Source organism: Penaeus vannamei, chromosome 39 (genome assembly GCF_042767895.1).
Source record: "Penaeus vannamei isolate JL-2024 chromosome 39, ASM4276789v1, whole genome shotgun sequence".
In the NCBI taxonomy this organism is placed as follows: Eukaryota; Metazoa; Arthropoda; class Malacostraca; order Decapoda; family Penaeidae; genus Penaeus; species Penaeus vannamei.
This window is the reverse complement of record NC_091587.1, coordinates 18,827,068-18,854,567: the sequence shown is the minus strand read 5'-3', so window position 1 is coordinate 18,854,567 and position 27,500 is coordinate 18,827,068. Positions and strand designations below refer to the sequence as shown.

Sequence of the window (27,500 nt, the reverse complement as noted above, 5' to 3'; positions counted from 1 at the left end):
ATCTGTCACTATCCCTGTGCACCAGCAATAGAAATAATCCTCTGCCACATATATTCTGGCAAAACTGAGCTGGTTGATCTCCATAGCAATCTATTATCAACAAAGGAACCAGTCCATACTCCATCTTACCTGAATATATGTAGTGGAAGCTTGTCAGGTTTTGCTATAGTTTAGAGGCTGCAATGACCGTTTAACACTGGTTAGGATTAAACAACAGATCATATTCAGTAGACAGAAAAACAAATGAACAGAAAAAAAAGTTATATAGCCTCCCAGTTTCGGCAAAGAGAGACTGATATATTGATATGTATAGATTGATACGTATCACTGATGCATGTATCATGATACTGCCATTATCTGGGTGTAGTTTCTTTCGCATAACTTTATGGTATAAGATAAACTTTCCCTGTAATGGACAGAATGACAAAATTCAAGACACTTTTCACCTATGGCATTTCCTTATTAAGTTGCAAATAAAGTTTTGTTATATGTAATCTTTCAGTATACATGTATATAATAATTACACTAGGATAGGGAATATTTATTGACACTGTCACAGAGGGAAAAAACTATGCTCACCCATATATGAAATAATCTGTGCATGTAAACAATAATGTCAGAATGGGAGAAAATTGGTCTTGACAAAAATAAGTCCACTGGTTCATATAACTACGCTTGTGGATTCCTATGAGTACCCCTGATGTTACTGGCACATGTAAAATGGACTTTGTCTCAGGGGGATGCTTTCACTGTATAAACAATTACCAAGACTTTTGCATATCTCCTGAATCAATCATTTGTGATCCAAAACAAGAACAGTTTCATGCATATAATGCCTTGAATGAATGGGAAAAGAAAGAAAGAAAGAAAGAAAGAAAGAAAACATTTATTGCAACATTTGAAGGCTGCATGAAATAAGACAAAAAAAGCAAAAAGTTCAATAGAAACATGGGTAAATTTTTTGTTTCATACACGTGTAATATGCATGAATCTGTTGTTGTTTTCCATCGCAAATGATATATAAATAGTATTCGTAGCTGAAGTAACTGCAATCCTCTAAAACTAATGGTAGTATGCTTAAGGGGACCCTCCCAGATGAAGGGGGGTACAGTGGGTCAAATTGAGTTAGCTACTGTATAGTATAGGTACATGGTTGAGGAAACTACCAAACGAGTATTAAAGCGCTGCTATGGCTCACTGTCTTGTAGCCAACACAAGACTTGCTCAGCACCTGGGCAGGTGCGTCGCTAATGAGCGCCCAGGTACACCTATGTGAACTTCTGCTTGCTGCAATCGTGCATACGGAATTTGATTATGACACTGCGCATAGATATGAGTTTGTGAATGTTCAAGGAACACTTTTATACCAATATCAGAAAAAATTATATCACGGTGATTTATGACGAAATGTTTAGTGAAATATATCTAAAAAAAATAAATAAATAAATAAGTTTTATGTCCCTTTACACACAAAATATGCTTCGATCAAGACTCCCTGGTAATATATTGTAGGTTACAAAGTAATCTGTATGTATATCACATACGAAGCACTGATGTTTGAAAATAGGCTTATAAGTAAGGATTGAAATATTTCCGTTACATTTCACTCAACGGTCGGTACATCACAGCATGGGTAAATTTGATTTGATTTGAAATTGGTTGTGACCGTTGTAAAGACCAATTCAATACGAAAGTTACCTAAATGTTGGCTTTTTGAACTTTGGATGTATAAGCAAGATACAGATTATTTCATATGGAAAATGATAGTACTCAGTAATACCCACTCTGAAATAAAAACTATATGGAATTTTTAGATTGTTTGTGTGCGTAATCTTCGTCTAGAGAGATGGATAACTAATGTATTTTATTCCTTTAAATATGAAAGTTGGTGTAGGCACAACTAAATAAAGACGATCCTCCCCCCCCATGGTCCCGCCAACAGTACCCCATGATCCGGCGCAAAGACCTATTACAAAAGGCTTCAAGATGACACTCCAAGGCCCAGGATAATGTCCAGGTTTCATTACTGTATAGCAAAACTGGCATTATCAGGGCCTTGAAAACACGTAGCTTGGTCCTTCTGCATAGGTACCGACATCTCTAAATATTCTTGTCGAGAAAGTTCATGACCCCTGCTGCCAGGCCAATCCGTCTGCTGACTTCCTGGTCTGACAGGCCAGAGTTATGAACTACACTACCAAGGTATGTAAAACTCTCTGTGACTTCAATGTCCTCGCCACAAGCACGTACCGACTGAACAGGTTCTAGCATGTCCCCAAAGTCCTGGACCTTGTTCTTGGTCCAGGAGACCTCTAGACCCAAGGGTTTCGTTTCATTGCTAAATGAATCCAGACCCACCACTAAGGTTTCCAAAGACTCAGATAGAAGCAAAGTCAAGGTCTGTAACCTTGATATTGCCCAGTGTTGCTCCACAATGACTTTGAATAGTAGCTCTGCCGAGTATCCAGTCCAGGTAAGTGTTGAAAAGAGTTGACGCAAGGACACAGCCTTGCCTACCTCCTGAACTAACAGAAAAGAAGCTTGACAGGCCCCCACCACACTTTACAGCACTTTCAGTGCCAGTATACAGGCTTGCTATTAGTCCAATAATCGTTGTTGGAATTCCTCTGTCTCAGGACCTCCCAGAGTGATTCCCAATGCACCGTATTGAATGCCTTCTTGTGGTTGATGTAGGCTGCAAGCAGCCCACCCCCGAACTCACGGCGGCGCTCTACAATGACTCGAAGCACAAGGACATTGTGGACTTACCAGGAGTGAATCCAGATTGCTCCAGTATCTGGTGCCACAGCAAATGGTCTCTGATACGTCTCAGAAGGATGTGGGCGAGAACCTTGCCTGATATACTGAGCAGTGTGATGCTTCAGTGATTGCTGCAGTCCCAACGGTTCCCCTTCCCCTTCCAGAGAGGGAAGACCACACCCCTCAACAGGTCAGAAGGAACGGTACCGGACCACCAGATGGCAGCCAGGACAGCATGTAACCCATGCGCCATAGGTTCATCAACAGCTTTTAACAGTTCACTGATGGGTGGCTCCGGCAACAGGATCTCGGCACTCTGTTGGTGGGTCAACCTGGTACAACTGCTCAAAATACTCAGCCCAATGTTCCCGCACCGCAACAGGATCTAAAATGATCTGACTACTTACTAAGCGAACTGCTGTCACCTGTGAAGAGGGCTTGGAGTTCAGCTTTCTCAGGGCCTGGTATGCAGGACAAAGGTCATTTACTCAGAAATGGCCTTCTACCTCCACTGCAAGAGACTGAGTTCTGCGCACATGAGAACGGTGCAATTACCGATCCCTTATCAGACAAGCCACATGACAAGCATCTATGGGTTCCAGTGTCTCCTAAGAGATGAAATTCTGTATTGCTGTCGGGTGTACACCAATCGTCTCTTGGCACACTCCCCCTCCCTCAGCCTGTCAAAATGAAACACCCTAGGGTGATCATTGGACCGCTGGGGAGTTCTGTAGTGGACCCGGAGGGTAGCCACAACCAATCTATGGACAGTACCACAGAACTCAGCACTCCAAAATATAATACCCTGTATCTCCATTCTTTGTTTACATTACCTTCGGTACATCACGCTTGTAATTTTCATGCAACTGAAATGCAGCTTGTTGCTTTTGCTAGAGCCTTGGAGCCCCAAGGCTGTGTAAATTGCAGATTTTTAAATTTTGGCGTCAATCAAAAAGTATAATTCTTTTAATGCTGGAAAAAAAAAAAAGTACTACATGGCTACCAGTCCCCCGCCCAAAAAGAAAAGTAAAAAAATTGGCGATTTACACGGCCTTAGGCTAAGATAGATCTAGTACATGAATTTCTTTGGGATTGTTCAGGAAATAACTGTAGGCGTGATGATGTACTGAAGAAGAGGGACTTTTTTTTTTTTTTTTTTTTTTACTCTACTTTTTGGGGGGTGTCCCCCCCTATGGGGATGCAAGATCAAAATTATATATGAAAAAAAAAAAAAATGCAATTCTATGCTCTAAATTATGCAAAAAGAATCAGTGAGTTACCTCCAACCATTATTTTTTTCATGATGAAATGAGTAGGGAAAGGTGGTCATTTCCCAGGACGGTCACCTTAAAGAAATTGTGGAATCCACTCTTTGAAGCACAAAATCCTCCACTAAGGAATAATGCCACAAAAAATCAACTGGTATATCAAAATGACGCAAGAGGATAGGAGCAGTGTATTTTTGAAACCAACAGCCTTAAAATTACATTAAGACTTCCTACAGTCACAAAATTCTAGCATAAGATTGTTTTAAGAGTTTATGTGGGTCACACAATTTCTTTAAGCATACATCCATAAGTCACTATTACTCCTACCACCTATGTATGAGCCAAAAACTTTCCTAACCTGGGGGCCCTTACCCCCAGATGCCCTGCCAATCACCATATTTCACTATAGAAGTAATTAAAGATGTTAATTACTATAAGTATATCTCATATATGTCTATGAAATACCTCATATTACCTAAACTAAGGTAAAGTTATATTTTGTTAAGTTACCCATATAAAAGTATATTTCCTTTTATGTACACCATCTTACAGCAAATATTTATACTCGTGTAATGTAAACAACCCTATGTAGTGCCACATAGATTCTCCTGAATACATAGAGTTAAGTGCATCAACTCTGTATTTTACTGATCCCCACAAAATCATATATGCATTGACATGTCAAACTTGCTTAATACACGCAGGGAAGATGAGTTCTCCCACTACGCCAACAGGTTATGGGCCCAGATTTATGATTTGTGGGAAGAGCACTTCCTCGACACGTTGGACATATTGGAACTACATCTCGTGCTCGATAAGTATGCTTCAGAATGTCCAGAAGGTTATAATCTGGATTGTGCCAAAAGGACAATCTACAGTCATTTAACTGGTTGTTTTGACAGAACGTCACTTGGCATGACAAAACCTGAAGGGAAAGGAGGTGGAGTGAAGGCTTTGGCAGTACTACGAAAGTATTACCTAAAGCAACCAGAGGTTAGATGCTTTATTAATGTCATTCTTCACCAAAAGACTAGAGAATGGCGGCAGTGCTATGGAATATCTCTCATTCCTTAAGGAGACAATAGCAGCACTGATTGATGCCAAATTAACCATGGATATGTGGAGCTATGCAGTGAAAACTGCTTGCTACATAAGGAATAGGTGCTATAACCCCAGAACTCGGAAAACTCCAGTAGAAATGCTCACTGGAATGCGGCTAAACATCAGCAAAATGAATGTTTTTGGAGTAAGATGTTTTGCATATGAAGAGGAGAAAGAGAAACTTGATCCCAGGAGTAAGGAAGGGATATTTGTAGGCTATGATGACCAGAGCCCAGCGTACTTAATTTACTTCAAGGACACCCAGACAGTAATGAAGATAAGATGTGTCAAGTTTATGGAAAACTTGCCCAATGTAGCTGAACCATCAAGTACCGAGCAAGGCTCAGATGAAGAAGACATCTTGGTGAAGACAAGACTTCAGCAAAAACTACTTCCAGCGAACCAAGATAAGCCACCAGAGAACATTTGTGAAGAAAGAAGATATCCAGCTCGAGACAGACGGAAACTCTCACATCTAGATGACTATGTTACTGATGAACTAGATGACAGTATCTCCAGCGTGACACACAAAAGCTTCATTTATCATTGCTACCAAGTGTCACACAAACCAGTACCAGTCACCTACCAAGAAGCTATAACGTCTCAAGAGGGACCTCAGTGGAAGAAAGCAATGGACGAGGAAATATCTTCACTTCAAGACAACGATACCTATGAACTTACTAGACTGCCTGAGTCACGTACAGCAGTAGGTGGAAGATGGGTTTATCAAGTAAAGCCTGGACCAAATGGCAAAGAAAAATTTAAAGCAAGATATGTTGCTAAAGGATATTCACAGGTGAAGGACATTGACAACAGAGAAACTTTTGCACCAACAGCAAGAATGTCTACACTACGTTCTGTATTGGATGTGGCTGTACAAAAGGACATGGTAATACATCAGATGGATGTTAAAACAGCTTACTTATATGCTGATATTGATCCTGAAATATATGTGGAACAACCTGAAAGTTATGAAGAAAAAGATAGTGCAGGAAATGTGTTGTATTGCAAGCTGAAAAAGTCACTTTATGGTCTGAAACAAAGTGGTAGAATGTGGAATAGTGTAATCCATAATTTCTTCATTTCAGAAGAATTCAAACAATCACAGAGTGATCATTGTCTGTATCTAAAGCATGATATTATTGTGCTCTTATGGGTAGATGATTTAATTATTGCCAGCAGTAACATGTCCCTGATGAACAAATTTAAACAATCTCTTTGTCAAAATTTCAGAATGACTGATTTAGGTAAACTAAACTGATTTCTTGGAATGTCATTTGTTTCTGGTAAAAATAACATTGAGGTGAACCAAACCAAATATGTAGAGAAGATTTTGGATAGGTTTAACATGTCAGATTGTTATGCAAGAAATATACCATGTGATCCAAGTATTGTTAACACCTCAACAGTAGAATCTGATGAGTTGGCTAATGCTACTCTTTACAGAGAAATAGTAGGTAGTCTCATATATATTATGACAGCTACTAGACCAGGTTTGTGCTATGTGGTCACTAAACTTTCACAGTATATGTCCAAGCCTACTAAAGCTCAGTTAAATGCTGCTAAGCATGTGCTCAAATATTTGAAAGGTAAAATGATGTATGGTCTTACATTCAAAAAGTCAAATGAATCAGTTCAACTTAAAGGATTTTGTGATTCAGACTGGGGATCATCTGAAGACAAAAAGCATATCAGGATATTGTTTTCAGTTATATAAAGATGGACCACTTATATCATGGAAAAGTAAGAAACAACAGACAGTAGCACTTTCATCTTGTGAAGCAGAGTACATGGCTATTACCTATGCCATTCAGGAAGCAAAGTTCCTAAGACAAATTGTGTCTGATCTATTAGGACTAAAGTTAAAGTCTGTAGACTTAGGAGTTGACAACCAAGGTGCTATTAATCTTGCCTAAAACACAGTTAATCACCGAAGATCAAAGCACATTGATATTCATTACCATTTCATTAGAGATGAAGTAGAGAAGGGTAATGTAAACTTATTCTATGTTCCTACACAACAGAATCCAGCTGATATTTTTACAAAGCCTGTAATCCAGAAGAAGTTGCAAGCTTTTAACTATATCAGGGGATAGATTCTCAGATAACATACCCATCTTTAATTAAGAGGGGGTGTTAGAAGTAATTAAAGATGTTTATTACTATAAGTATACCTCATATATGTCTATGATATACCTCATATTACCTAAACTAAGGTAAAGTTATATTTTGTTAAGTTACCCATATAAACGTATATTTTCTTTTATGTACACCATCTTACGGCAAATTTTTATACTCGTGTAATGTAAACAACCCTATGTAGTGCCACGTAGATTCTCCTGAATACATAGAGTTAAGCGCATCAACTCTGTGTTTTACTGATCCCCATAGAAAATCATATATGCATTGACACGTCAAACTTGCTTAATATACGCATGGAAGATGAGTTCTCCCACTATGCCAACACATCCATAAGTCACTATTACTCCTACCACCTACATATGAACCAAAAACTTTCCTAACCTGGGGGCCCTTACCCCCAGATGCCCTGCCAATCACTATATTTCACTATAGGGGCCTTTGCCTCCAGATCACCTAATCTCCATGGATTTATTCTCTAAATTAGGATCAACTTATTTTCTTTACATTTGACATGATCCTTTGCAAATAGTATTTCATGTATCAGTGAGTGTAGTTTCCATTTTTCATTATGATAGTCATAATATTTTCCTGTAAAATATTACGTGTTGCATACTTTTCTTATCAATTGCCAAGGAAATACCAAAGATGTAAAGCATCTTATTTTCAGTACATATTCAGTTTCCCATAGCCATGTAGTACCAAGTAAAATTTGCCTGTAATGGAAAGAAAGATAAAATAAGACACTTTCATCTATGATATTAACTTCACAAGTTGATGATAAGAATACTTTGGCATAAATTTACATGAAAATGTAAAGGCATTATAATAACAAATTAGAAAAACTACACACTGATACACAAAATAATCTGTGTAGATAAAAATAACACAAGAAATTAAGGAAATAAGTCATGACTGGATGGAGGTCTAAGGGCAGAACCCCCAAATTAGGAAGGTGTTTGGTTAATATGCTGATGTTTGTGGATTTCCCAGGAATGGCTGGAGTAATTGGGACTCAATTTCAAAGCTGTACAGTCACTACGTAAACATTACCAATACTTTCACTACTATCATTTACAATAGAAAATAAGAAGTCACACATATTAAAGCACTGGTAACTTAAAGAATCAATAATAAAAGTAAGATCGGATGGCTGTGTGTAACTGAAAATTACCTTATTTTCTGTCTTTCCATCCATTACAGGCAACGTTTACCTCTCTCGTGTGGTATCTTGGGTATAAGTTACCGAGAGCGATGCATAGAGTTAGAGGGAAATGGAAAACACCATCTTACAAAGTGTAAGAAATAGAATAAGAAACAACATAGTTTAAGATGCTGTGGCCTCATATTTAGTGGCAAATGACAAAAATTTCTGCTTCATTTCACCGCTCAGAGACTAAGTCCACAACACCCACCCACAGCCAGTTCCTAATATCCATTTTCTGTAGATTGGCACAAAGTGCTAATAAATGGGGGTTACAGGGGAGTTTGCCCCCCATTTTTTGGGAATAAATAGAAGGTAAGAAAGATTAGGTTTTGGGACGCTCTCGGTAACAATTATTGGTATCTTGTACCATACAGCCGTATGAAACAAACTATAACGAAACAAGTAGGCTACCATAATCATAAAATATAAACTCTTACGTTGCTGTAATGAGCATGGTTAATCTTTATGGTATGGATGCATTAAAGTATGTCAAATTGAAGATATTCTTAAAGACGACTAAAAGTTGTAGTTGTTAGTACAAGAAATGGCATAATCTAGACACCAACGGTAATGTCATAAATAAAGAAAAATTATTACGGAAAGCTCTACCCACATCCTAAGTCCACCCAATAATCCTGAGTTGGCAAATATGCTGAATAAATTTTGTGACGTGGAGTAATGTCTGTACTGTACAGATTTACCTTGGGCATAATACCTATTCATACAAATAATATGTTTGTAATGATACAATGTGCATCTACAAAATGATACAAGGCAACGCCCACATCAATCTTGTAAAATCTACTCTTATATCGAATAATATACGTAACTGGAATTAACGTGATGTCCTTACGTATATCTCGCATAAAGGTGGGGGCAATTTCGTACGTCTCTACTATTAGTTACCAAACAACAATGACAAGTTTTCCAACATGTTTTAAACAAATAGTAAGGTTCTGTAATTGAAGTCAAGACAATAATGAACTAGAAAACTAATTATCATAGTACAGATGAAACAATACTCCAAATCCAAAAAACACTTAGTCTTCCATTCGAAAAACAGTAAAATTGGGTAATTTTTCATCTTAAAAATTACCCAAAATTTAGTACATAATATCCTTCTTACCAGTACACGGTCCACCATGAACGTGATCGCGTTTTCCCCGCGTGGACCTCGTCTAACGTCTTCAGGCAGAGGACCTTGGTGACACGAGAATATGTCTCTCTGTCTCTCTCTTTTGTTGTTTTGTGCTGTGTTATAGGAGTAGAACCTTCAGTTCCAGTGCATCTACGAAACCAAGGCGGTCCAGAACTACTAGAACTTGGTAACTTGATATTACCGTTCTATCCCTTTCTTTAAGTTTATTAGTAAATATATTATGAAAAAGTGGTGTCAGCAACTTTACAGAATTCCTCTAATGAGTGTATGTCAATGGCGCATCTGAAATTGAAAGGAATTTCTTATATTCCTTTACAGAAAGCGTGTAAAGACATGCATGCACACTACATTATTCTGGCCGCTTCAAGCAAATATGTACTTTATATATAGACAGATATCTAATTAACGATATCCTGTTTTCATTAGAATCTATTGCATGACCTCAAATAACTATGACCTATTATTGCTGAGTTGGTCTCACATGACAATAGGTATATATAGGATGTTCTTTACACTGTTATCGGTCGAGTTATCTGCTTGTTTTTCTTGCGTTCGATATTATTTTGTTTTAAATCTGCTTGTTATCGATTACAACCATCATATACTTATGAATTTGAAAATAATGGTGCGACTAGCGTTATACTTGTTAATCGTGATATTATTCATATTACAACTTTCAATATGATTACTGTACGAATAGTTAATAACCGTGCAAGGTTACAATATATTTTTTTATTCTAATATTTATCACCTATCATTTTCTTTATTATCGTATTGGTAACTACATTGTTGCCTTATTAACATTCATATTCATTTTTAGACACGCTTTCAGAGAAACACACACACACACACACACACACACACACACACACACACACACACACACACACACACACACACACACACACACACACACACACCATTTCTCTCTCTCTCTCTCTCTCTCTCTCTCTCTCTCTCTTTTTTTTTTTTTTTTTTTTTTTTTTTTTACATGACATTCTTCTCACACATACATGAGTGGAACAGATCTCCAATGTTCCACAGAGCAAGACTAATGTCGAATACCTCAAAAACAAACATGCATCTCAAACCATAAACACCAACACTGCCATTTGCACCCTAGACCTTCCATCGAAATTGAGCTTGTTATTGTTGATATATAGCATTATCACCATGATTATCATTATTAATATTCATTAAAATATTCTCTACAGTTTCTATATTTTTGCATAGCAAATTTAAATACCGTAATCACGCTTCTTTCTCATCATTTAACTTTATGTACATAATTAAGGCAAATTTACTTCCTCAAGTTTTGTTGACTTAGGTAAGGCTCATTCGTGATTCCAAAATGGCAAAGCTCCTAGAACCTGTCAAGGTCGCTCCTCTGCTCGTTTTCAGTGGTAAAACTTGGTGGAGGGGGGGGGGGGGAGTAAGACATGCCAGGTCATGAAAGGCAAGCAGCCAAATGATGAACAACAGAGGAGGGAACAGGTAAATATTTTCTCAAGTGTTCGTCTATGAAGGCAGCCTGCCATTCAGTATTACCTGCCTACGATAAGAACCTTTGACTCTTGAACTAAAAGGCAAAGGTCGACTTCCTGAAGGCTGATCCACGGTGACAGATCCACGAACAGGGCTGGTCCAGAGCCCAGTCCATCAATAACAAGTAGATAGATCCTTGTAGTTACTCGAGTTGCTACAAGGTGAAGTGCGTGGGACCTCGCCAGGCCGAATAAGGCCACAGAATTAATGAAGACAGAGAGATGAACATGAGAAGCCTTGTCTGTTGGTACATTTGAAACTGTTATGTTAACTAAGATAGCGTGGATCTCACAAGGGGAAGGTTCCCTGACGAGAGAGCAAGAGTACATGTAGCTCAGAGTTTGATGTGAATCTGAATTGAGTAGGGAGGACTATGATCCTGAACCATGACGGTGCTTTGAGGTCTGGCACTCCTAGTCCCAGTCCAAAATGTTAGTGATAAAGTTGATGTCGGGATAGTCGGCCACCCAGGTGTTGGAAAGAACCTTGAACTGATAGCGTCAGCCTCCTGCGAAGAATGGGAGAAAGTGGGAGGAATTATTCTGCTGCTCCATCGAAAAAGCGAGGGACACAAGGGAAATAAATGGAAAACACTCTTGACATCAGCGTTTGAAAAGGCAGAGCCTATCATCTGGGCGAGAACTGCAGAAATAACCTGTTAAGCGGTAATTTGAGTCTACAAAACACCCACACATCTTTCAGTGCGGAAAGAACCGCATCAGCAGAGTATGCGGTAAGAAATACCACATTTTGTTTTTTCTCTCCTCAAGCAAAACATTATTAATTTTAGAACACACACATAAACACATAAATGAATATATAAATATATAAAAATGTAAATATGTTTATATGTATATATATATGTATGTATATATGTATATATGGGTGTATGTATACATATGTGTGTGTGCAAGTATGGCACACAAGCACTCACACACATACACATACATACAAATGCAGAGACAGACAAACACTAACCCTGCAGCCAAAAGGAATATATAGAAATAGTTTATACAAATATTGATGGTTTATCTCCGAAGTTGCTAAAACTAGTGACAATAATTGAAATGAATAAACCAAATGTATTAAGCATCACTGAAACCAAACTGGATCCCTCTATGGACGATGTAACATTAGGACTCAAAAACTATAATATTTGGAGAAAAGATAGGGCAGATGGAAATGGAGGGGGTAGCAATATTAACAAGGAAAGAAATTATTACACAGTAGTTAGAAATTAATCAAGACCCTATAGTCTCCCCAAAAGCGTAGTGTGTGTCAAAAATGTGTATCAATTTAAAAAGTAATAATTTGAATAGAGCTGACGATAATTTGAATAGAGCTGACGGGACCACCTGAGCTTAGCTCTTCTCCAGTAGTGAAACAACTAGGTAAGAACACACACACGCATACATACATACATACATACATATATATATATATATATATATATATATATATATATATATATATATGAAGACGCGCGCGCGCGACACACACACACACACACACACACACACACACACACACACACACACACACACACACACACACACACACACACACACACACACACACACACACACAAAGCTCCCTTTTCCCCGTTGGTTAGTAGCGACGTCAGTGCAGCGACTGCCCGAAGGTCCAGCTGTAACCGGTGGCCCTTCACCCGATTCCTTGCTGCAGATGGCATCTGCTCCTACCACAAGAGGCTCGGCAGAGCAGCACGCGTCTCGACGGATGTAGGTGGATGCCTCAGAGTCATTTAATGCAAAAGGTGGCCACTAAGCAACGCAGCCATAATCCCGATTAATGCAGTCGACCGCCCCCACACCGGATTCCACATCTAAGATGCGAGATCCGGCAATCATTTTCTCGCCGATACGGGAGCTTTCCTCTCCATATTTCCAGCAATACAGACCGACAGACGACAGGTCCCCTAGAGTTCAACATGTGCTGCTTCACTGGAGACGCCTACAGGGACATACTCAGCAATTTCCCTTCAGTTTTCAAGCCAGAGCTCCGCCACACTAGCCCGGGAGCAGCAGCAAAACATGGAGTTTTCTACCACATTAAGACGACGGGACCCCCAGTCCATTCTCGTTTCCGTCGCCTGAGCCCAAGGCTCGCCTTCACGGAAATGGAGCACATGGGCGTCTGCTCCAAGGCTGCAGTCGATGGGCATCCCCTCTCCACATGGTCCGGAAATTGAACAACTCATGGCGCCCATGTGGCGATTACCGGCGACTCAACCTCATTACCGAGCTGGACCATTACCCCATGCCAAACATCAACGATCTCACAGCCAGCATAGGCGACGCCCGCATATTCTCAAAGCTGGATCTTCTAAAGGGATACTTCCAGGTGCCTGTTCATCCAGATGACGTTCCTAAGACGGCTATCGTTACCCCTTTCGGAAGCTGTTTTTGTCAACACCTTCGGGCTCAGGAACAGCGGCACCACCTTCCAGAGGATGATGGACCCGATTTTTGGAGAGCTCCCATTCTGCGTGGTCTACGTCGACGACATCCTCATTTTCTCAGGAACACCAGCAACACCTCTGCACACTCCTTCCTTCAGGAAAATGGCCTGGTAGTGAGCCCAGAGAAATGTCCAGAGCCAGGACATCCAGCCACAGGCTAAGAAGGTCGACGCTGTGCTCCAATTCCCTACGCCAACATTTGTCAAAGGAGTCCAGTAGTTCCTAGGGATGATAAACTACTACCACCGATTTATCCCTGGGGCTGTCAGCATTCTCGCCCCTCTCTAGGAGGCCATCGCCGGAAATAGATCTCTTGAGTAGTCTTTCGAACAAGAGAAAGCCTTCACAGCTGCTAAAACCGCCCTCGCCAGGGCTACTATCTCAGGTCTGCCCAATGCCAGCAAAATTGCAGTAAGAGTCGTCCTGGAGCAAGAAGTCCGTGGCAGACGACAGCCCTTGGCTTTCTTCAGCCGAAAACTCCGGCCACCTGAACGGATGTACAGCATCTTCGACAAAGAGCTGCTGGCAGTACACCTGGCAGTGCAACACTTCCGCTACATGCTCGAGGGTACGTCCTACATTATTTTCCCAGATCGCAAGCCCCTGGTCACCGCCCTTTCCAAGTCAGGGGATGCATTGTCAGAGCGGCAGCAACGATAGTTCTCAGCTATTGCCAAGACAGGCTGCACGATGAAGCACCTCTTGGGCTCTCAGAGCGAAATTCCGAGACCATGGCCTATATCATGGCCATTACCAATCTTCGTTTGGAGAAAATCACCATCGAAGACACGCCGTCCTCTGTGACGTCAGCACTGGCTGTTACCGCCCCCTCATACCTACCACATTCCGGAGGGATATCAACCTCATCCATGGATTAGCTCACCCATCCATCCGCAGCACTACCAAGCTTGTTTCAGAGAAGTTTGTGTAGCACTCCATGAAGAGAGATCTCCGAGATTGAGTAATGAGCTGCAAGCAGTGCCAGCGCAGCAAAATCCATCACTACACCAAGCCACCTTTCCATGACCTGCCCCTGCCCACACGACGTTTTGAACACATCCATGTGACTCAGTTCTCTCCCAGGCAGACATCAGAGAGAAGCGTCACGACTCGGACGAGACGGCTATCGAAGTACTCCTCACCAGAGCCAACACAATGATGGAAGCACGCTGGCAAGCCCGTCCTCAAACCAACAGCTCCCGTTTTCCCGTTAGCTAGTAGCTACGTCAATGCAGCAACTGCCCGAAGGTCCAACCAACCAACCGAAGGCCCTTCACCCGATTGCTTGCTGCAGACGGCAACTGCTCTTACCACAAGAGGTGCAGCAGAGCAGCACATAAATGTCTTGATGGATGTAGGTGCAGGCCATAGGGACACTCAAAATAACGCAGAAGTGGCCACTAAACAACGCGACCACAACCCTGATCAACGCAGCAACTGCCCGAGGGTCCAACACCAACCAGAGGCCCTTCACCCGATTCCTTGCCGCAGACGGCACCTGCTCTTACCACAAGCAGCTCGGCAATGCGGCCTACCATTGTCTCAACGGATCTGCCTCACCACAGAGCCCAGCAAAGTTCCAGTAGGAGTCGCCCTTGAGCAAGAAACCCATGGCAGACGACAGCCCCTGGCACCCAACAGAGAGCTCCTGGCAGTACACCTGGCCATACAACTTTAATGCCACATGCTCGAGGTCGACTACAAGGCTCTAGCGGCAAAAGCAAGAGCGAGATCCCGAGACCATGGCCTACATCACGGCCATTACCAAACTTCACTGGGCAAAATTCACCACCAAAGATACACCTATCCTCTGCAACGCCAACACAACCAGCTCCTCGACGTGCCCAGAGAATTCCCTTCTGAGTTTGATTCTCCTGTCTGCTCAGGGCCTAGGGATCTCAATTAAGTCTCGCAACAAAAAACACGTGAAAGGCCTGTTATTACTATGATATTATGCTACAAATAAGCTAATATCCCCATTATAAGCCTGAAAAAAAGACGTGCCCGGTCTTTGGACATTGCCTGCAGCAGGAGTTATGATTTATTTCTCCTCACTACTTAGTGCAACTCATATTCTTCGTAAGAAAAAGTTAATATGCCCGCTACTTCTCTCTTCACCCTACCACACAATTTCACTGCATTAAACTTAGGCAATAGGAAAATTATAGTTACCCACCTTGGTGCTGATCCCCGCTTTTTGTGATTGATTGCAGTATCAGTGATAACCTTGAGCCTTCATTTCCACGAACAAGAACTGTCGCGCTACATTTTCCTATGATTCCGCCCCTATTTATGGGGGCGGAGTCATATATAAACAAGTACACCTGGCTGATGAGTGTGCGGAGAGCCTCTGCTTGTTTTGAAACTGAGAAAATGGGAAGTGTGATTTTGATGCTTCCCTGTATAGTGCATCATTTAGTAACCATGGTGATGTTAATGCGAATATAACTGCACCAAGTACTAGACTAAATGTATGTGTGTGTGGGTATGCACACGCGTACACGTACATAAAACACACACACACACACACACACACACACACACACACACACACACACACACACACACACACACACATACACACACACACACACATACATACACACACATATATATATATACACACACACACATATACGTATTTATACACATGTAAACAGATACATGCATACACACACACACACACACACACACACACACACACACACACACACACACACATATATATATATATATATATATATATATATATATATATATATATATATATATATATATATATATATGTAATGTACATATACATATTTTCTTTTCAATTCCAATATATTGTGGAGGTATTTCATGTGATATAATGTAAAATGTGTGATTTTAAGAAATATTTTTTGCAGTTAGGTAATATGGGACAACATGAACAGTTTTTAGTTGTCCTACAATAGTAAGAAAATATCAATAGGCCTTTTTTTCCACTGACAAGAAACTGTCTCACGTAGGAAAGTATCGTTTTTTTTTTCGTTTGCAACAGTTCTCCGCGCTTGTCAGCCAGGTGCACTTGTTATCTACTCTACCATCATAGATAACATTAGAGAGTATATATTTTAATACTAAAATACTTTCTTATCAACGACCATGGCTAAGACGATCGAAGCTCAGGTTTATCTTTCGTATGCCTACATATGTAATGCACAGGCAACAATTGTTATTGCTTTTATTATATAATTTATGTTTTAGCCATGGGTACATCAGACTTGTACATGGGGTCTATGACGGATGAGATACGGGGAAGTATCTCATGCTCATCTGATTTTACTTTGAAAGTAATCAGGTTGGAGAGTCCTAATATTTTTTGGTCTTTTGTTCCAGATATCTGGTCTTCGGATTTAATTCGTCCTGACCATGTTTCCGTGTATTAATGTACAAAGGTAAAGTCGCATTGCAGCTTGCATAATTCTGTTGTATATCTTTTAAATGGATATTAAAGTTTTGATTATCATTATATCTCCGGAAATTCATATCCCAAAGTCTGATTCCCTCTAAACTTGATACTATTCACCAAATCATAAATCAGAAAAATGCCCCATTACTTTGCCTATATTAATATCATTAAAACTGCATCGATAAAACCCTGTTAATACGTACCGTTTAATTTAGTCACCCAGATAAATAATTCGTTTTCTGTTATGACTGGCCAGCAGCGAGATGTGAACGAAGGGAAGACATGTAAACAAACCTCACAAACACATGTGGCTACAACGATGGCCTATCCGGAGCAGCAGAGGAAAAAGAAGCAGAAGAAGAAAAACAATTTTCTTCGAGATGCCAAGAAACTAGGAAAGAAAGGGCATTTTGGAAAAGGAAAGAGACTGTCGGAGGAGGAATATAATTACTATATTCGTGTATATGAACAGCTGAAACATGCTGAAGGTGAAGATAGAGGTAAGGCAGCTTAATGTTTCCTATCTGTATATAATTCGCACAGACATTAATGAGATAGAGACTTAGTTGAAACAATTTTGATCTTTTTTCTGTAGGAAATTCTATGATTTCTGCGATTCTTGGCATTTCGGTTATTTTCTTGGCCATGCAAACCATTATGACTATCGGGACTTCTCAGACAATATTTATATCATCATTTATTCTAGTGTGATGAGAGTGAATCAGGTGGTAATTTCCGTCGCAATTACAGCCGACAAACTTGCAATTTAGCATGTAGTATATCAGGGAAATTAAGGGGTAAAACAGGTTGAAAGAAGAAGAAAATAAAAATGCGTAAAAGCAGCACTTTACGGACACACCCACCATCTTTGAAAGTCTATGGACCGACACACAAACTATTGAAAACTACAGGACATCTAATAGCCTTTTGGTAAAATGTACTGGAATTTACACTATCCAAATGCCAAGGGGTAATCATACAAGACATCCTGACCAAGAAATCAACCAAACTTCATGTGATAAACTATTCAACATAAAGTTGCAATGACGAAGCATGCCTTTCAGGCACTACCTCAGGGTAGGGTTAATGGGGGGGTTCTGCCCGACAATACTCCCAGCAAACAGTCTCTTTACCTTGGTATGTACAGCAAGATAAAGCTGTAAAGAATAAACCAAATACTTTTGTATCTCGTAATCACTCTTTGGTATTGGGATCACTTGATGGGCTCATATAACAATACTGAAAACGAAATATCTCTCACCAACGTTTTGTCAAGGAATTATGAATCAAGCTTCTGAAAGTCCAGCTGGCATGTGCAGAAGGTTTTTGTATAGAATAGCATGAATAACTATCAAAATAAGTTTTAATAAAAATGAAAGAATTTATAAAATTTATGAATTAGGAGATCATTGAAAATTACAGAATAATCCTTTTCACAAGCATGTAGTAATTCATGAACTAGTTGACATATTGCAGTAATGAGTTATATGGTCTGTCATGTAGCTCCAATATTTTAAATTTGTGCACCTTTTACCAAAGATGAAAAGTGTTTCAGTTTATGTCAAGGTAATCATCCCATACACTTTTTTTTTAATTGTAATCCTGATTGTCATCCACTGTAAATTTTCTGTTGTTTTTGGTATTAATGAATAATTTAGGAGATCTGATTACCATTTCCATCGACAATCTTGAATTAATAGTCCTGGTAGCAGGGGAAGGCATGAATTATATCCGGGAAATTGTGGGATAAAACAGGCTTAAATGAGAATTGAGAACAAAAATGTGTAAAATCAGGACAAAAAATATTTTAAGGGAATTGTTCCTAAATTGGGGTTATTGGGAGGGGAAAATGGGAGGGTGAGGGGGTATAAAAGATTAATATTAATGAAAAAAAAATCATCTTACCGATTTGCTTTAAATTTGGATATCGTGTGGTTTTTAGCATTCTGCACCTTTTGGTATTAAGATTGTATAAATCCCTTAACCCACTACCGCCGGTATAATTTGAAGCTGAAAATAAAAATTTCTGGGTGGCTACAAAATCAGCCTGCTGGGTTGGCCCAGACACAGCCTGCACGCTGGCCATGGCCTGCTTTGTTGGCCTGGACACTGCCTGTACGCTGGCCGTGGCCCGCTGCTGAGTCGGAGCGGGAGCCCTGATACAGTGATACTTCCGTAAACATAACCTCCCCCATGCAGTTTATATTGGTGGATTGTCTTACCATATCCGTCCATATTGACCCCTTTCTCGTCAGTGTCAGAAATGTTGGCGTTTTGGCTACCTAACCAAAGACTGTTGCTCCACAGCCCACTGCCTTCTTTGTACCCATCCTGGTCATGACCATTCAAATTACTCTGCTCAGTCACATAAGTGTGTCAACTGTGGTGACTCCCATAATGTATTTTATACGAGCTGCCCTACCTATAAGCTCGAATGTGAGGTAGCAATTCTTAGATTCAAACTAGGCATCACTCTACAATAGGCTAGACAGGAAGCACGACAATGAGGTTTTTCTCTCTCTACCTGTTCAAAAAAGTCTCTACAAGATGATTTTGCATATCCCCTGCTATCTCTTCCCTCTACCCTAAACCTTCCTACCTCTACTCTCCCTATCCCAAAGTCAAATCCCTTTTCCATTCTAAATCCAGATACTCCAATCTCTACCAATTCTCCGATACCTACCATTCATCCCCCTCACTTTACGCGTCGCACCAGACAACCTAAACATTGTACTCCATTTTCGCCCTCTCCTACACACTCCTTTTCCTCTGCTCCTCAAACATCTATCCCCTCTTCTCCTCCTCACAAGAGATCTTTTTTTTTCTCGGATCTCCCTACCCAAATCTCCTCCAGAAACTCTTGCAGACATTAAAAAATTCCTCTACATGACCCAAGAAAATGTTCCGCTCCTTCATTCACCCTCCAATCCGTCTATTCCTAGTCCCTCTACATTCAAAGTATTTGCTGATATCCATCCTCCTACCCCACAAGTTCCCCTTATGCCTCTTCCTCCTACAGTTTCCCAACAAACCCCATCCTCTCCTTATTTTTACCCTTTTCCCTGTCATACTATCCTATAGCACTATAACCTTTGACATTTAAAACTTTTTACTAATCTATAACTCATTACTGTTTTTACCACAGTACTTTACCACAGTGCTGTAGGACCTCAGATGTCTAGCACTTTTATTTGTTTCATCCATTAACCATTAACCATTCTCTCTACACTCAGAGTGACTGCCATCCTCCTCCTATTCATCATTCCCTTACACCCCTTCCTCTCACTCCCTCCCAACACACCCTATCCCCCCTGCTTCCTTACTTGATATCCCTTCTGTTCCTTTATGGATACACATGTGAGTCCTATTTGTCACAGCTCACAACAATACCATTCCAATACCAATTTTTGTCTAATTACCATTTTGATAATTTCTTCTTTAACTCATTTACCCCTTTTAATATCCTACTATCCTGAACTACTATATGACTTTTGATGTATTGCATATCATGGACTACTCTCCTGGTTTACCCTTTCACTACTATGCCTTTCTATAGGGTTATATGAAATTTGATGTCTAGCACATTTATTTTGCTATATATCCATAAACCACTGACTAATTCTTCCCCTCCTACGTCTCCAATACCCATTTTTAGTTTAAAACTTATTGCTTATTTCATAATAAAGCTTCAACTGAAATATTACTGGTTTCTGTTCTCACAGACCTGTATCTTCCCTTTTATCTAATTGTACTTGACCCCCCCTGTCCCCTTTTACCAATCTCTGTTTTACCCCATTTAGTCATCCTCTTTACCCTTTTCAACACCATACTATCCTAAAATGCAGTACAACTTTTGCTATGTAGCACATCTAATCATTAACATATTACACGTTTCACTGCTATACTCTTATGTAGTACTATAAGAACTGTTATTTGCTTTGTTTAACCATTAGCATTATTTTTCTTGTTTTCAGAGATTTTGGTCCGTAACTTCTTCCGTGAATTACAGCGTGAAGGGCAAGAAAAAAGTCTGGCCGGCAATCAGATCATATCACGGGTGTTAGACCATGCACTCCCCATGGCAGATGTATGTCAGGTGGTGGAGTTCACTCGGGTCTTTAAAGAAGATATACGCTCAACATGTGTGGATCCTTTTGCCTCGCATGTAATGCAGACATTATTAGCTCTAGCCCTTAAATATTCACAGGTATGTTTTTTCTTTCTTTCTTTCTTTTATTTTTTGCTCTATTGTATATTAGACTAACAGATTTATAGTGTTGTTTTATTGTTTTAAGGGGAACTATTTTTTTTTTCTTTTTCTCTTTTTTTCTTTTTTTTCTTTTTCTTTTTTTCAGCATTTATTTTGCATTTTAGGAAAATGCTACACAGATGAGGTTTGAGGAGAATGAGGAGACCAATGAAGTTACAGAAAAAAGTATTCCAGTTACAAAGGAAGTAAAAGAAGAATTCATATCATTCATCGAGAAGGTTAGTTGATAGTTGTACATATCAAAGAGTAATGGTTGCTAGGCTCGAATTGCATGTGGTTAAATAAAAAAAAGCAATTGTACTTATTTCATTAACATAATTTTTTTCTTCTTCTTTTTCAGATTAGTAAATTTGTTTACAACAATTTAGAAGACTTCATTTGGGACACATATGCAAGTCACATTATTTGTTCTATCATTATGGTTTGTTCGGCAGTTGATGTGCAAAACATAATTAAAAGCAAACAAAAGTCACAGAGTAATCATGGCCTATTCAGAGAAGAAGGGGAGGAGCTAAAAGTACCTGCAGTATTAAGTTCAGTACTTCCAGATATTGCAGAGAGGTTTACCAGGCTACCTGACATCTCGGGTAAGGTTATTACTTACCCTAAGTGTTATTTGATAGTTTTTCAATATTTTATTATGATATAGCAGATGTTGATATTTATGCTTGTTAATAGAATCAAGATGAAGAATATTTGGGCAGAATGTCATTTTCAAGGAAAAAACATTATTTTATTGTTAGAGATTATAGTGGAATTGATTATTCAGATGAAAAATGTCAGAAATTGTCACATTTTGTTAACCTTTTAATTAATTATGGTATTCTCTCTCTTATTTGAAACCAGGTATAGTTACATATAACTGCAGTTCAGTGGTGGCACAGACCTTGCTGCTAGCTTTATATGATACTAACAAAGAATTATGCCATGCTGTTGTGAGCCATATTTTAGACCATGGGTTTAGTGGTATATCCCCCAGTCAGTGTGACCAAGAGGAGGAAGAAGGGGTTATTGGAAATCTCCCTCTCTTGTTCCAAAGTAATTCTGCCACTCGTCTGCTAGAGGTAAAGTAAATCTAACACAGTTGTTTTAGTATAGCCTAGGTTATTCTTCTACCATCTTTTTCTGGAAAGGTAGTCTTGGATAGTTTTATTTTACATCATAGTATATGTTGTGTTCATAGGGATCAGTTTTACATCAGTTGATGATTGCACAGTGGGAAATGCGTGCTGTTTTAACTTTTTTTTTTTTTAATAGCTTTCACTGGTAATCTATGATGAAATTGATTTTTAGAACTTTATATTTTAATATAAGTCATAGACATTCTATAGCAATTTGATTAGCTATGATAATCATATGTGAATTGTTAAGATAAGTTACAATAGCATATATTTGTAATTGGGAAGAAAGTTTTTTTAACATATACAATCCCTATGAATATGTAGAAAAAAAAAAATCAGATCTGTTATTCATGCAAGTTCTAATGGCTCATTTACGTGATCAGACTCATAGTATGATTTCAGAATACAGACATTATTCCAAAACTGACCATGTAGACATATATGCTGAACCACCTATCCTTCCCAGGCACTGATCCCCCCCCCCCCCCTAAACACACACAGATGATATGTAGAATATATAAAGAATCTATAATAGAGAAAAATTTATAAATAAAGTGCAAGAACCCATAGGCAATATTAATATTCTCTAATATGACTGATGCTGATGATAACATAAACACATAGATATACTAGCTACACACACACATTGCAGTCTTTATTTGTAATTGCAATGATAAACCATGGCAATACAATGTCTATTATAATCTCATGTACACCCTGTACACCCACACACTTAGGAGTGACCACAAGTGAGCCAATCCCATATAATCCCCCAAAGCACTGAATGGTTATGCTCTGACCCTGTGCTGCAGTACTGATACAAAGCATTCCCGAACACTAAACTAGGATACAAGCCTGAAGACTGTCCTTTGCAGCTTCATTTATAACTCACACTGTTGCCACATATCAATGCTAGCACATCTAAAACTAACGTAATAGACTATGATTATTCCTCTTGATAACATAGTGAAAAAGATACTATAGTAAATCTCACGTATATTATGATGAGGATGATAAACACTTAATATCTTTATATGTAAATATTTCACCTTCTACATTTACTGTTGTTCTGTCTGTTGCCCAAGTGTTTGGTGCTATTTATATTTTCCAATTAATTATGGCAGCAGAAATAAAGGAAATGGATGAATTATCATGTTCCAGCAAATCAGAAGGATGCACCAAGTTTTCTTTATCTTATATTTACTCTCTTATCTGCAGCATAAACAATTGTGTAGGTAATGATGCTAAAAAGAAGTATTAACCCATTTAGGATGTGGATGCATCAGTGCCATCATGTGGCCCAAAATGTGGCTTACATGAGCAGCCATTCTGATAGGTGTATGGTTTGTAAGCCAGGCGCACATGAACACTCCTGTGCAGAAGGACCAAGCTGTGTGTTTTCAAGGCCCTGATAATGCCAGTTTTGCTATACAGTAGTGAGAACTAGACATTTCCTGCGCCTTGGAGTATCATCTAGATACCTTCTGTAATAGGTCCTTGCACCGGGTGGGACCATGTGTCCAACCAACAGTTGCACCGTTACCTGCGCAATCCGTGCTCGCCAACTCAGGCTATAAGCCTGAGTTGGGCAGATTGATTAAACCTGTTGTAAGGAGCTCGAGGTAGGCCTAGTCCCTACCTGGCAGCTTGCCATAAGGGACCCCTATAGATGGAAACGAAGGGTGGATGCGGCTATGGGCCCATGTCGATGTTAGCTCCATGATAATGATAGACAAAATTGCAAAGGACAGTCATAGACTATTGTCTATTTTAGGCAAGCAGAAATATAGATCGGAGAATTTATTTAGATTAGTATAAAAATGTATTAGACAATTGTATATAAATTTAATATACATTCATGTATGCATTATTCACACAACAGTATTCATCCTTTCTATGCAGAAATGTATAACATGTGCAATTGTACAACTTTGTTGTCTATATTGTTTTTTATTTAGTTCTTGTTTACTGAACAGGTTTTGATCAAGTGCTCATCAAGTACACAGCAAAAGTTGGTGTTTGATCAGTATCTCAGAGGACACATCAAGGCATTAGTGCAGAGCAAGCACTGTAATTTTGCAGTTCAACGCATTTTAACCTGCTGGAAGGACAAGGAAAATGTAAGTGGATATGTGTGTATTTCAGGCAAAAGAACAGGTAAATAATAAACTTATTAAAAAGTGTGTAGGTTATTTGTATGCATTTTGGTTGAGAATGCTCAGTAAATCGAGGAAAGCAATATTTATACTGAGTCTTTTCTTTCTTGCAGTCAAATAAATTTTCTTTTACAGTTTGAATGGATTACTTTAGCATGTTTATATATTTTTGAAATAACTTTTATTGTCTGTATTATTTGTTTAACATACTGAGACATCATTCTCATCTCTGTGTACACTGATAATGTCTTTCTATTGCTAAATTACAGTTTGAGGATGTGTTCAATGAAGCCTCAAAAACTGTTGAAGTTGCAGCTTCAACCGGCCACACAGGTACCATTGTCTCCTTAGCACAAGCCTGTTGTCAGCTCTCAAGTAATCAGTGGCAATGCATGGAGGTAAGGTTTCTTTGGCTTGAAACTCTTCAATCTAAACCATTTTGGTTTTTGACCTTATCAAAGTAATTCATCCCTCACTATAGCAACTTGTTTGTGAATGACATGTGCTCCTTGCCAATTATTATTTATTTATATATATTTTTTTTCCTTGCCAATTATTATTTATTTATATATATATTTTTTTTATCCTAAATTCTGTCTTAATACAATTTTCATTCTGTTTTGATCATAAGTGCATCCAGTTTGTATTTTTAGTGATGAATGATTCCCAATCAAGATTTAGCTTTTCATTATGTTCTTGCATTATCCTGAAATGCCACTGATCAATACATTCATATACTTGCTATACCAGTGCCACGAAGGATTTTATGTAGACACATATCATGCCTACTGTGAGTTTAGTTTATTTATTGCCTACACATGTAGAGGATTCCACAAATGGAAAGTCACCAAGGAGTCAATTACGTGTACTACCTGTTTCACCTGCTCACCAGTTTCCATGGTTTTCTGATATATTCTCTTATCTTTTATTACTGATAGTAATGTTGATAACATTGTAAGAGTTACAATAGCTATATTAATAATAGCAACGATATTGATAGTGTTGTTGAAAATTTTTTCATAAGAACTCCAGGAAAGGGTAATCAGGTGAGGTCATAACGTATAGTAATTGCCTCCTTGGGGTCAGAATGTTTGTGGAACCAGATATTTTTTAGACAAAAATACAGTAAACATTACATTATCCTGTTGGCAATGGGTTAACAGTTGTATATATTTTTAAGACAGTATATGAAAATTATCTATGTTACATTTGAATTTTTTATGGTGATAGAAGCTAGACTTTTTATTGAATGTGACCTGCAAATTAAGTTGGACTTAAAAGCTATTTATCTGTTATGTTGAAATAGTGTTTTGAAATTTATAATTTATTCAAATCATGTATGTAGCCTCTCACTTCCTTTTATATTACAGGCAGTGATGGAGTTCCTTGACTGTAACCAGCCAGACCGACATGCTCAGTTTGTGCCACTCTTGTTAAGAATGATGAAGTTTGATGAATTCCAGAAGAAGAAAGTAGAGGATGCATTACCATCCACTACTCTTCATGGAAGTCTCATTTTACAGGAATTCTTGCAGTTTAACAAGCCATCAAAGGTATGTATTGTCTGTCATTGTTATCTTGTGGAAGGATGTCAGACTTGAAAGTTTTTATATTTGTTTGAAAAGTCTCCTTTTTCTTACCTTCTGTTAATGTGTAGAGTGGTAAGGATTATTATATTAGTCCTCCATTTTTTCAGGTTGTGAAGAGCTTGCTAGAAATGACAACAAGCAGCCTTCAGGAGTTAGCTTGTGACATGCGAGGTTCTCATGTCATCAGTGCCTACTTTGCTAGCAAATTTGTTGGTGCAAAAAATCATGAAAAAATGGTGCACAAATTTAAGGTAAATATTTAGAATATGTAATATGTCAATATGCAGACAAAGAAAGGTGTATAAATAATTTATTCTTTTTGCCTCAACCTAAAGATAGTGTAATCTGTAATTAGTATTTTGAATTAAACCCTAAGTGATTTATTTTCTTTATCACTGATGTGCACTTTTTTCTCAAGGGAACATTTACAGCATTAGCTTGCTGCAAGAGTGGATCACGCAGTCTGGATGATATGTGGAAGGGAGCAAGCATCAAGATGAAAACACTCATATGTAGTGAACTTGTTGAAGATGAGCTAAAGTTAAAAGAAAACACTTTTGGTAAATTCATTTTTTCAAACTTTATGGTGAGTATTTTGTATTGTGTATGCCAGTTTATTAGTTATTGGGTAGCTGCCAGGACATAAGTATCAATTGATTGATATTTAATACCAATACATGTATTTCTATTTACATATATATGAATTTATATACATAAACCTATATATACTTGTATATATGAAGGCAAGTGCATCTAGTTACACAAAATTGCATTGATTAACTGTTTTGTTAATTTAAACTTTCATCTATAATATAAACATCCATAGGCTCACATTAATGCATTTTGTCTAACAATGGTGGTGCATTAACATGAGCATATTAATGCTTATGTTTTAGGCTGAAAGTTTAAATTAACAAAACATTTGATAAATACTATTCTGGCATTTGGTCTGAGAATACATTTGGACATGCATATACTCTTTTATGAATATAACATATATTAAGAGCAGTACATATCTCATGTCTTTAAAAACCATATATATATATATATATATATATATATATATATATATATATATATATATATATATATATATATATATATATATATATATATATAATATATATATATAATATATATATATATAATATATATATATATATATATATATATATATATATATATATATAATATATATATATAATATATATATTTAATATATATAATATATTTATATATATATATATATATATATATATATATATATATA

At 38.3% G+C, this 27,500-nt stretch overlaps 2 protein-coding genes across 7 annotated transcripts in view; one reads left to right on the top strand and one right to left on the bottom strand.

The window, feature by feature from the left end:
* Window positions 1–16,068, bottom strand: part of LOC138859969 (longitudinals lacking protein-like) — a 27,205-nt gene extending 11,137 nt beyond the window's left edge. Inside the window, exon 1 of one of the 3 annotated variants that reach the window (XM_070116521.1) lies at window positions 15,838–16,068. The gene's annotated coding sequence lies outside the window, so the exon portion shown is untranslated. Of the gene's footprint in view, window positions 1–129; window positions 192–9,601; window positions 9,727–15,837 lie in introns of those variants that run through there. The other 2 variants (XM_070116520.1, XM_070116522.1) reach the window with 2 other exon arrangements.
* Window positions 9,661–27,154, top strand: LOC138859968 (nucleolar protein 9-like). 4 transcript variants are annotated; one of them, XM_070116519.1, is made up of 12 exons: window positions 9,661–9,800; window positions 17,022–17,080; window positions 17,354–17,594; window positions 21,069–21,301; window positions 21,469–21,582; window positions 21,705–21,951; window positions 22,211–22,428; window positions 24,462–24,605; window positions 24,911–25,039; window positions 26,012–26,194; window positions 26,338–26,481; window positions 26,649–27,154. In XM_070116519.1, exons 3-12 carry the CDS (start codon window positions 17,414–17,416, stop codon window positions 26,874–26,876), a joined length of 1,821 nt encoding a protein of 606 aa, XP_069972620.1. In that variant the 5' UTR covers window positions 9,661–9,800; window positions 17,022–17,080; window positions 17,354–17,413; the 3' UTR covers window positions 26,877–27,154. The 4 variants fall into 4 exon arrangements, with proteins under 4 accessions (XP_069972620.1, XP_069972616.1, XP_069972617.1 ...); XM_070116515.1 differs by having other exon boundaries at window positions 17,351–17,594; XM_070116516.1 differs by lacking the exon at window positions 9,661–9,800 and adding an exon at window positions 16,701–16,747 and having other exon boundaries at window positions 17,351–17,594.
* The last annotated feature ends 346 nt before the right edge of the window (window positions 27,155–27,500 follow it).